General features: G+C 39.6%; 1 protein-coding gene across 11 annotated transcripts in view; it reads left to right on the top strand.

The window, feature by feature from the left end:
• Nucleotides 1-12,223, top strand: part of ADAM22 (ADAM metallopeptidase domain 22) — a 137,756-nt gene that overhangs the window by 86,500 nt on the left and 39,033 nt on the right. For all 11 annotated transcript variants that reach the window (XM_055804257.1, XM_055804249.1, XM_055804247.1 and 8 more), the window contains exons 8-15: nucleotides 480-550; nucleotides 1,796-1,870; nucleotides 3,383-3,454; nucleotides 4,476-4,642; nucleotides 6,572-6,656; nucleotides 7,090-7,180; nucleotides 8,968-9,019; nucleotides 10,854-10,953. In XM_055804257.1, coding sequence (XP_055660232.1) covers nucleotides 480-550; nucleotides 1,796-1,870; nucleotides 3,383-3,454; nucleotides 4,476-4,642; nucleotides 6,572-6,656; nucleotides 7,090-7,180; nucleotides 8,968-9,019; nucleotides 10,854-10,953 — 713 coding nt within the window. The remainder of the gene's footprint in view (nucleotides 1-479; nucleotides 551-1,795; nucleotides 1,871-3,382; nucleotides 3,455-4,475; nucleotides 4,643-6,571; nucleotides 6,657-7,089; nucleotides 7,181-8,967; nucleotides 9,020-10,853; nucleotides 10,954-12,223) is intronic.

Below are 12,223 nucleotides of genomic sequence, written 5' to 3'. Positions count from 1 at the left end.
GGTTTTGCCCAACTCTAACATATTTTACTTTGTGAATATAATCGTCTTAAAGCATTAATTCTTCCTTCCATGCTCTTCTTATTAATTTAGGTAGCTATTGCAAGAGCTGTGTGAATGTCTGCTGAATTCCCGAAAATGTGATTCACTCCATGGAAGTGCTGTGTTAATAATATTACATGCCCAGTGTTGGTGAAGTTTTGGCGTAGAACATCTGCTGCGCTTTCTGAAGCGTGACACCCACAGATCATCTGTTTCAGCAGACTGAGATTATCACTAATAAGAGTTTTTGATAAGAACCCTGTTACTGGGGAGCATCCGTAACGTTGCCTCCTTTCTAGCTGGAAACTTGAGAAAATGAGTTGTTAGTACACCTGATGTGCCAAAGAATGCCACGCTACTGTCACGCGGCATCAAGGTCACTAATGGTTGGGCTATATTCTTGTAAACATTCAATGTATTTGCCTGTGTTTTCTGCTTAGAGTTCTGGCAAATGAATACTACATCACAGAAGTTTGTTGTAAAGCCGAGACACAAAAGAAGTAAAAGGCAGGTATGTGCTAATATGCTTGTTCATAAGTACTATGCCGTCAGGTTTGTTTCGTGTCTGCTGAATTAATTTGTCCAGGTGGAGTCCTGCTGCTACTGCTGGTTTGGCACGAGCCCTTGGTGTCAATACAGCTGTTACAAAAAGAGGTATCTTAACGCTGACAAAACATTGTTGGGTTCTCCTGGACTTTGCCTACCTGAAGAGTTATAAAATTGTTAAACACTGCTAAATTGCAAATGAAAAAGTAGCTAAAATGTTTTCTCTCATTTTGAATATAGAGTTTTATCAGAAACTCCCAATTAATGAACCGTTTATGGTTTGCAAAGTAGCTACTTTATCTCACTTGACTTTGATTTAAAATAAATACTTTAAACTGAGAGTTCATTAAAGTGGGGGAGCCACTAAGTGCAGATGTTTGTCTGTACCCTGGAAAGATTGCAGCAATTTTTTGCATTTTAGGAATGGAGTTCAAATGATGGTACAGGTTAAAACAGAGCCAGGTCAGGGGAACTGAACAGTGGAGGCAAAAATGAAATACTGAGAGCAGTGGGAGGGGGAAGATGGCTTTAACATCTCTTAACTAATGCACGCCTCTCAGAGGCACAAGATGAGTGAGAAAGATATAGGAGAAATTCTAGAAGTCATTCTTGAGGGTCTTATTTTATTATATCAGGTGGTTTGCTAGCTTTCTATAAACTACCCATTACTCTGCATTTTTAAGTCATAATGATGTAATAACTCTCCTGGAAAACCCAGGAAAACAAGGACACCATGAAGCAGCACAATCATAAATGTTTCTAAATGCAAAGTAAGCGTAACACAGAGGTGGATACCACATTCCCTGTATGAATTGAGCAGTGTGTGAATAAATAATAGAATTGTTACAGAGAATTTTCATAAAGAATGCAGGAGGGATCCCTTTCTCCATGGGGAAAAAAATAGCTGACACATGCAATTTTTAGAGCTATAGGCACCACTGAGTATTCTCTTTCTTTAAAAAAACCCTAAATTTGGGATTAGATGGGTTGAAAGACTTGATTTCAATGTTTAGGGTCATATGATGTCCTGGTGGAGGTGAGTTTTTCAAAATGATTCAACTAAGCACCAGAAGTTTCATCAATATCTGAGACCAGAATTAAGACAATAGAAAAATGTATGCAATGCAAGTTTGGTTTCTGAAGTAACCTCTAGTTGCCAGTTACACTGTCTGTACTTGTTAGACTCTCTTATATTTGTGTTCTCTTGTAGGTTCGTCAGATTCCACGTAAAGTTGAAGAGGAAACTAAATACATTGAGTTAATGATTGTAAATGATCACTTAATGGTAAGACTGATGCACTTCAACATCTTACAGAAGTTACCATTAACATCAAATTATCTTAATTGGTCCGTAAAGGATAACAATAGAGAACAATATATGGCCAGAATAAATTCAGTATGCCCTTAAGAGAAAAGATTACGGTCTCATTAATCATTGGTGAAGTTGCTTCTGAATTTTGGCAAGGTAATTTCACCAAGACTGCAACCAACTTGTGTATCAGAAAGAAGGGTCATAAATTAAAGCTTTGTGTTATAAAGTAACTAATGTCAGAGTGACTTAAGCTGATGATTTTCTTCCTGGCTTTCTTGAGCACTTATCTTTGTTATAGTCACTCAGCAATCAATAATGTAGTTATTGCAATTGTGCAGCAGCTGTTGACAATGGGGAGATTAATAGTGACTAGATTTTTTTGATATGTCCAAATCAATATAGAGAAAATTATTTTGTTAAGCTTGTATACTTTCTGTGGGAGAACATAAATAGGCTCTTTAATGCAGTGGAAAGAGACATAATAAAGATTAGCGTATTGAAGAAAAAACAGCTCGTTCAAATGGGAAAAGGGAGGAACAACCCCACGCACCAGTACAGGCCAGGGGTTGACCTGCTGAAAAGCAGCTCTGTGGAGAAGGACCTGGGAGCCGTGGTGGACAGCAAGGTGCCCATGAGCCAGCAGGGTGCCCTTGGGGCCAAGAAGGCCAGTGGGGTCCTGGGGTGCATGGGGAGGAGCGTGGCCACCAGGTCGAGGGAGGTGATCCTGCCCCTGTGCTCTGCCCTGGTGAGGCAGCACCTGGAGGGCTGAGGCCAGTGCTGGGCTGCCCAGTTCAAGAGGGACAGGGAACTGCTGGAGAGGGTCCAGCAGAGGGCTATGGAGAGGATTGAGGGATTGGAGAATCTCCCTTATGAGGGAAGACTGAGACCTGGGCCTGTTTAGCCTGGAGAACACTGAGAGGGGATCTGCCATTTTGAGCTTTACAGTCCTGTCCTGTTTTTTTTTACTAAGTGTAACTTTGTAATTTTTGGTATTCCCCCCCCCCCCCATTCCTGCTTGAAAGCATGCCTTTCCCACTCCCTAGTTGCTGGGCACTTCTTGCCCACTAAAACATGGATGCGGGCGCTCTTGGGCTTACATCCCTAAAGGAGTCTCAACTATGGAAGTTGTGTTGCTAATTTCTGTGTTGGCATTTGGAATTAACTTTAAAATTGCCAATAATAAAGATAGTGAAGACAATAACATTATGTTCCTGTTCCTATAGTATTTTTTGAGTAAAGATATTCAAGTAATTTCCAAACAGGAATTAATGAATCCTCACAGCAGCTGTTGTAAAGTATACCAGTAATGTGCATTTCTGAGCGATTTTCTACTATCACTTGTTAACAACCCATTCAGCACAGGAGACCGAACCTTGTGCAGGGATTTTACTGTTGATGTAGTTGCTCTTTACTTTGTACCTTTTTGGAAATGGAGCTTCTTTTTTTGAAGCCTGTGTATGTAACTTCCCTGTGTTTGTTTCACAGTGTAAAAAGCACCGCTTGTCAGTTGGCCATACAAACAGCTATGCTAAATCAGTTGTGAACATGGCAGATTTAGTAAGTATCCCTCAAGTAAATGTTCTTTTACGTGTGAGATGATTCTCGTGCCAATAGATGCAGGAGCTGTCAGTTCATGGTATACCTAATCATAACATATGTGAAGATCACAAATTTTCATTTAGAACCACAGTCAGCCACATATAAAGCCTTTGTCTAACATAAAGCACTAGAGATTTCTTGTGGCTTCAAACATCCTGCTGGATCAATCCCTTGAGCCTGAGTTTTAAAGAACACCTTAGATGTGACAGTTTTAACATGAGACCCCTATGTTGACAACCTGAAACCCAGAGAACATTAGAATACACTAAAATTTCTCCAGAAACAGTGCATTTTAGTAAATAAGTTAGAATAGGGACATACAGATGGATTATGTGGATTATATTTGTGATTTACTGCTTGTGCTAAATTGGATGAGCTGCTGGCTCTTGCATCTCACCCCATAAAAGTATTACTAGGGAAAAAAAAAGAAAAAAGCGGTTCCCACTCATTCATAGTATTTGGTGTGGAGTATTAAACCCCAGCATTGAAAGGATGGCCCTTTTTTTTTGTGATTCAGCCTCCATAGGGTTAAATACTCCTGTAGAGATGTGTAACGATGAAAACTGTGGTTTTATAGATCACTACTGTAAGAGAGCCCTTGTGTATTGCTGGGGTGAGCTGGATGTTATAAAAGACCCATTAATTCCAAATCTTTGAACTATTTGGAATGGTTCTATAGTAATTTTTCAAAAATCCCATCTCTCTTCCATGCATCTCTGCCTGCATGCATCCTGCAAAAGATCTTTTTGCAGGCTGAGATAGCTGAATGAAGAACTAGACCTAAAATTTAGATTTTACTTTTTTTCCTCATGTTTGTTGGTTGGTTTTAAGGGAGATAAAATCACCTCAGAGAACCTAAAGTGTCTGGAACAAGCTAAATATTTAGTTATGTAAAAATGCAAGCTATTACAAAAAAGGGGTAAACCTTACATTTATTCTATTTGACATAATATATTTGTTCATTCTGTTAATGTGCTAGATATATAAAGAACAACTTAACACCAGGATAGTATTGGTTGCCATGGAAACCTGGGCTACTGATAACAAGTTCACCATATCTGAAAACCCCTTGGTGACCCTACGTGAGTTTATGAAATATAGGAGGGATTTTATCAGAGAGAAAAGTGACGCAGTTCACCTTTTTTCGTACGTAACCTCATGTGATGTTTTATTACTGGGTTTGTTTATTTATTTCCTTGGGGGTTGCTTGTCACAAGTGGCTGATGCATCTGCTTTCTGTTGAGTGTGTAACCTACAGTATTTCAGAAAATAATGTTTCTGATGGGGAGGTGGGAAAAAGTTAACACACAAAGTGCCTGCCACTGCAACTAGAGGTTTAACTCTCATTTTAATTTTTAATGCTAAGCCCAAACTGCATGTGCTGTAATCCTTGGTTATTCTGTGCAATTACCTACTCCTCAAGTGCAGCTACATAGAAGGTGATGCACGGTTGGTTCCACCTCAGAGGTTGGCTTCTTTGGCAGTAGAGCATGGACAGCTCCGTTGTGTTACTTAAAAGCAGAACACTGGTTTTGAAACCAGTGAGGTTTCCTGCTTAAAAAGCACCATGGCCTGCTTCACTTTGTTGAATGACTTGCATGCTGCAGGACTACTGAAGTGTTTCAGATCCTCAAAACAGTTTGTTTTCTGGAGAGATATGTGCTATAAGAAGAATAAGCTGGGAGGAATGTTATTTTCTCTAAATATCTTAATTGTTTTGGAATTAAGATTGATAGAATATATCTATAAAAATAGAGGAGATGTTCATGGCTGAAATTGTTCTAAATGAGTCAGGCCAGTTGAACTGCTCTGTTGGAGTCCTTATTCCTCTCTGCTGACTGTTGTAGGAGCCTATATGAATAAACTTAATCTGAACACCTCACTTCCACATGACTCTGGTAGGGTGCCAGGATACCAACCCCAGTATCCACCCTCTAAGAATTTTTGTGCATGCTTAACTACTGTTGTTGACTTCTGCTATGAAGGGAAGTAGTAAGATCTGCTTGCAGATTTTGGTTTCTCCGTGTCTCAGTTCTTCATCTGTAAAATGAGAATCAGTTTTTTTCACGTCCTTCATGTATCTTCTCTAGTGATATTGTAAGGTCTTTGGGGGGAAGTCTTGTTCTTATGGATATTTGTGAATTGGCTAGGACAAAGAGGGTCTTACTTGCCCTGTGAGTGGGACTCTCGATACCACTGTAATTCTAGTTCCAGTGCTATCCACAACACCACTATCAATGGTGTCTGAGGTATTGCATTCATAGATTGTTTAGAAATATCAGTTTCTGAAATTGTGTCTGTGAGTGAGAGATAGCTCAGTTGGGAGGTGAGGCTGGCTGCTGTGATGGTACAGTGGTTACAAGTGAACTTCCACCTTCAGCACAGTTAGCCCGTTGTATTGTTTCTTGATGTTTTTCTGTTTTCCTTTGAAAAAAACAATTTGCGCAGCTTGAATAGATCAGTACTCTGAAGTGGAGCAGAGTATATTTTGTCTCCAGTAACTGGCAGTCATGCTGACATAGTCAACACCAAAGTGATGATTAGTTTTAGGCTCAGAGTGCATTTGTCCCTTGGATGAGATCAGCAGCAGCTCCAGGGAGTTTCGCCTACCTCTGCATCAGAGAGCTATTAATCCATGCCCCTTTGAGTTTTAACACATCAGCATTATCAAACTAGACACATGTCTTTTTACTAGTCCCACATGCATTGGCAGCATGGTGGCCTCTCCTGTGCTCTGTCTGTAGCACATGCCAGAAGTCGCTTGCTGCCATATTACATCAACGAACAAAAGGCTAGTGAGATTTAGGTGGTTTGGCAAAATAGTCCCCTTCTTCTTATGATTTCTTCTATTAGGTAGTCTGAGAAGGAAGAGATAATTTGTCATGTGAGGTTTGTGAGTGGTTATCAGTCTTTCCCATTTTGTTTTTGCATAGTTTGTTGCGTAGCGGTGGCAACCAGCATTTACAAATGCCGGTTTCTCATGAGGAAGTCAGAAGGGTGAATACTGGCATGGATAGATGCAGAACTCATGGACTGAGCAGGGTAAACTTTCTTTTCTTTTCCTTTTTGTCAAAGGGGGAGTCGATTTCAGAGCAGTCGAAGTGGTGTAGCCCACACTGGTGGAATCTGCTCCTTGCTTAAAGGTGGAGGTGTGAACGAGGTAGGTGGGGATACTGGTATGAGCAAAAAGTGCTGGAAATCTATCTGTGCAGACATGTTTCTCAAAATACCTTGCTGCTTCTTCGCTGATGCAGGCTTTTAGTGCAGCTCTATAGAAGGGATGTTTCAATGAAGAGCGATGAGTGAACAAAGTCAGATATGGATTCAAATACACTTTTTAGCAGATTCTGCAATATCCTGTCATTCATACTTGCAGCCACAACAGCAAGAAAGAAACAGACTTGCTCCTAACTTGTCCATAAGCCAGCATTTAGTTTTCTTCACTTGTCCATTATCTATCTGCTCTGAAGTAAGAACTCTAACACAAGCATCTGATTTTGCCTTTTATTGCCTTGAAATGAGAAAAGCCTCACTTGTATCTGAAATACCTGTATGTAACTGATTACTCTTCCTACCTTGCTTGTTTCTTTCAGTTTGGAAAGCCAGACTTAATGGCAGTTACCCTGGCACAGACCTTGGCCCAAAACATTGGCATTTTCTCAGACAGAAGAAAACTTCTAAGTGGTAAGGTTGTTTGCTTTTTCACTCTGTCTCAAGAGAAAAATCTTAAAAAGTGGAGGATCTTATCAGTGTGTCTCTGATAGGTATTTTTTTCCCCATGTTTCTCACGTGTTGGAATATTTTTATTTTTCTTGTGATAAATACCCTCCTGCCCATAACTGCTGGCAGCACTGGTGTCACCATTTCATTAAAAATAAATCATAAAAGTGTCTGCCACTTCCATTCATTTCAGGGAGATTGATGTCAAACCCACAGGCCGAATGGCTGCTTTCTTATGGCACAAAGGTAGAAACATGTTATTAGACCTGGGGTTGTCGAGGAGCTGCCTCAATCCCGTTACGCAGGATGGTTTTGACAAAAAAAAATTTTCCCTTCTTGCCTTGATTTAATTCCTCTTGCAGATTGCCAAAATTACCTGTATTTGCCTACTGCTAACATTTCTTTTATGTAACGTTGGCATTCAGCTTCTTAGTAACCCCTATTTACCTGCAATGTTTTAATTCAGACCTCTGCCCCGTCCCCCGCTCAGCAGGCACCTCACCCTCCCTGCTTCCATGTTATATGAAGTCCCAGCTTGATATGATTAAAATAATAATAAAGTTTTGAAACAATTTAGATGATGGAGTGCTTAGTTTTTGGATCATGTGTAGTTATGTGGCTTACATTAAAAAAATAAACTATTGAGTATTAGAACTCTGCTTAGGTGAACTTTGTTTTCAGGCATTGTAAAGACAGTATATAATGCAGAGATATAGCTACATGTAAAGGTTTTTGCAGTTTATGTAACTTTATTTTGAAAAATCTTCAGAAATGCAGGATGGATGCTCTATGCTACTGACATGTTCACTTTTCATGTTCCAGCTGCATACTATGAACCTGCTATAGGGGCATGGTAAAAGTGAAAATTGTCAATGGTGATTCTGCTTCCCTTTCCCATAGCTGAGGAGAGGAGCAGGACACTTTTGGTGGGGAGGGAGGAGAATGCAGCTATTGGACAGAGCCTCATTTCCTTTTTAATTGTACTTTTAAAATGGAAGCAAACTGATATTCATGTATTACAGTAAGGAAGATTGCAGAAAGAGAAAGTATACATACAAAGCATATGTACATAAATAGGCACAAGACACATTTTTGAAAGCGGAGGGCTGTGACCAGAGCAAAGCAATCCCAGGCAGAAGGGAGGGCTGCCCTCTGCCTGCTGGGGAGTTGCATGGGGAAGGGAGGCAGGCAGGGAAGGGAGGGAGAGTGGAAGAAGCTGCTAGATTGTGCTGTACTGGCTTGTGTTTACTGACCATTTTATGTGGTTTTGTGTACGTTATTGTTGGTTTGGGTCGTCCGCCCCCCCCCCAAGTGAAGATTTCCCCATTCACACTGGCATAACTGAAAGAGAACTAAAAAATTACAAGAAGGGTTAAAATTACTCATTTTTTTTTTTACTCTGAAAATTTGGGAATCAAATACCATGACACAGGAGAAGGCAGAAGAGCTGACTCATGATTTGCAAGTGCTGCAGGCTGACACTGCCATTTCCCCTAACTTCACTTTAAGAGGAGAGAAAAACAGGACATATTTTTCAAATCTCAGGATTGCATATCATGTATAATTTTTGAAAGAAAGTTTGTCGGCATGCCCTGATACACTTAAACTAAGGTGTGGAATAAACCAGCACATTCTCAACCTGTATTTAAATATGAAATGGAATTTACTATAGTGTGGTTTTTTGTGAAAAGAAATGTGTTATTTTGGACTCACAAAACTCATGATGTAATTTTTTTTATTGTTGTTGTCAGGTGAGTGTAAGTGTGAGGATACGTGGTCTGGATGCATAATGGGAGACATGGGGTAAGGCATTTCACTAGAAGAAAGTCATGTCCTTCATACAATGACATAAAGGAAAGGTGTGAAAACATTTGCCTTTTGTGCTTCAGCAGAATATTTTCTGTGAATCATTTCTCGGAAAGTAAGGTATTAGCTGTATAACATATATATAAAAGATACTTTCAAAGGAATGTGAGACTAAGTGAGTTAATGAAAGGATATGTGAGGATTTTTGGAGACTGTTCGTTTAACTCACAAAGCACAGGGCTCAAAACCCAAGCTGGGTCATTGCAAAGAACAGAAGAATGCTTAGCTTCTTTTCTCCTGCAAGTTTTCTATTGAATTGTGGGAGCAAACAATGACACATCCTACTTCTTGAAATCCTATTATCAAATTACTTAAGTATGTCTTATTTTCAGTGTTTCTGTTGGATTCCTTTAATATATATCTATCATTTTTTACCCCTCAGTTTGTGTGATAGCGTTAGAAAAACTGCTCCCGTTGGAGGTTGAGGATGCTTATACCTACATGTAATGTCACTGGAGAGATTTAATTTAATGTCTAGTGAATCAGCAAGTTTTTCCTGGTAGATGAAATCTGATGCTTTCTAACATGTGCATTCAGACCTTAATTCTTCATATTGAAGGCCTGTCTTCTGTCATGTATATGAATTAAATGTAGTCTAGTTTTACGTATGGACAGTGCTCCAGATTTTTAAATTAATTTCAAACTGACCTGCAAATTTTCACATCTTTGTGGTCAGAACAACTTTGAAAAAAGAAACATATTTTATTCAAAGCTCTTTGGAAGTATGAGTATGTGCCTTTTTCACCTCGTCTACCTAAAAACATACTAGGTAGGATTTTTCTGATTTTTACTTTGTTAGGAAGCCGACTGAGAAGCATTCTTGATGCTTGTAAAAGGGATTATTTATCTAATGGTCTTTAAATACTTTATCTGAAGTCCAAACCTTTCAAGTAATTAGGTACACAAAAAAAGCTTGTATTTACCTAGCTTATTGATGAAGGTAGGTGAATCCCATATTCATTGTAGTCTTTAGACCTAAATCATAACAGTAGAGATGGAAAATGCCCATTTATGTTTTGCAAGCCATCACTCTTGGCAATGCAGGATTACTTTGTGTAGCACTTCTGCTAATATTTTGTTATTCAGTGATATGCTGATACAGGAAAGCCCTTGAGACTCCCCAGTCTGCTTGAAGCATAAGTACTTTCATGACTAAGGACCTAAATATAAAGATGACTTAAGTTACTTTGGGAAAAATTCTTTCCCTGTGGAAAGGATCCATGCAAAGATTCTTTGAATGAAATTGTTTTTAGGTGGTGTACTTTGCCTTAGGTTGTCACTCTGAACTCGAAAAAAATTTGTTCAATAGGGCACATGAGAGAGGGAAGGCAAAATGTTAGCAGCATGTTTTATAGTGGTATAAATCTATTATATAAAAATTCTGTGGGCCAAGAGAGCAATTTCATCTAAGAAGGAAATGAACTATAAGCAATATTTGTCTCCTGCAGTATGTACGGGAAGAAATAAATGTATTTCTGATATCAGGCCCATTAGTGGAACAGGTCGTGCTTTTGAGAACTACACACTGTGTACTCAGATTTCTGGTATTTGGCATGAAATAAGTTAGTAAAATATTTTAGACCTCTTACTTTTCATGAGCTCTGTGTCATTGTTGAAAGTTCATTGTCATTTACTAAAATACTTAACAAATTAGAGTTGCAGGGAGATAGTCACTCTGATTCTGAACAGTGTGTTTTTGTACTTTTTGAAAAAAGAAAATACAGTGTAAAAAGCACTGTAGAAGTAATCCTGCCACCTTATCTCTGTGCAGGTATTATCTTCCAAGCAAGTTCTCCAAGTGTGATATTGAAGAGTATCATGAATTTTTAAACAACGGAGGTGGAGCATGCCTTTTCAATAAACCAACCAAAGTAAGCATTACTTTATTATTGAGTATTATTTCTATTGTATTTCTAATTTAGATGAAACTGAGAAGAATGGAAACGTTTGGAAAAGATAACGCCTGTAATTTTGATATTTCTGCTTCTCTCTAAGTTCTAAATTTTCTGGTGACATAGGAGTGAAGTAGCTGATTTTGGTTCATAGTGGTTTGGAAATTATATTTAAATAAATTTGTAATAAGTGGTTTTATGTCCAACAGTTCCCACAGGCTTTGATCTAGAACCATCCCTCATGCGATTTGTTTTGAATATTGTAAATACATTATGTTGCTGAACTTACTTGCTGAGGTTGCAAGTGTCTTGGTAAATTTTTGCACAGCTTGAATTCTAATTTGTTTGAACTGATGCCTTTTGGTACAAATCTCTGGAAGCTGAAGTAAGAATGCTTTTATTTCACATCTGTCCCAAGATGAAGGAAGGTAGGCTCCTAGAGCCTCTGCAAGGGGTGCACTGCCATGCAGCCCAGCAGCTTTGCAGGCACCAGCAGTTACAAGTGGTTGTGATATTCTCCCTGTTTGGAGAAGACAAAGTTTTTACAGTGGCTCTCAGAACAGAGTTGGAAAACTGGGACTAGTTTTTCTAAAGCCGGAAGAGACAGAGCGGTAGAGAAAGCCCCAGGGAGTAGGGGGACAGACATTAGGAGAGCCCATGGCTGCTGAGTGCCTGTCACACTCTCATTCCCCAGACGCTACCCACATCATCTCTGTCAAAAGGGTCTGTCATCCCCTGAACTGCATGTGCTGTGGGAGAAACGTGGCTGGAGAGAAGTGCTCGTCTTAGCCCTGTGTTAGCTCCTTCCACGCCAACACATGCTGCTCTGCACAGCCCTGCCTTGTGCTGGGTAGCCCCCTAGATGGGGAGGGCTGGTGGATCCCTGCGGGCCCCTGTCCACCTTGCCTCATCTAGCAGGGTGCGTTACCTCCCTAAAGGCTTGGAGGCAGGAGGGCTACAAAAGCATTGGGACCCACTTAAATGACTGACTAACCCCCTCCAAATTTGCCTCTAAAGTATGAAATCAGAGGTCTTGCTGTACAAGTCGTGCAAATCAGGAGAAGTAGGGAATATCTCTTGAGACAGTATTTGCCTTTTCTTTGCTTCTTTTGTCTCAGTGTTGGCCTGCTAAACGCTTGTATTGATGTGAAGGATGCAAAGAGTATGGAATGATTAACTGAGACATTTAAGGGAGATAAATACAAAACAAGGCTAAAGAAACTCATGCACTTCAACAATGGAGGATTTG

Source organism: Falco peregrinus, chromosome 5 (genome assembly GCF_023634155.1).
Source record: "Falco peregrinus isolate bFalPer1 chromosome 5, bFalPer1.pri, whole genome shotgun sequence".
NCBI classification, from domain to species: Eukaryota; Metazoa; Chordata; class Aves; order Falconiformes; family Falconidae; genus Falco; species Falco peregrinus.
The sequence above is the reverse complement of the archived record's forward strand: the minus strand, read 5'-3'. Positions and strand labels throughout refer to the sequence as shown.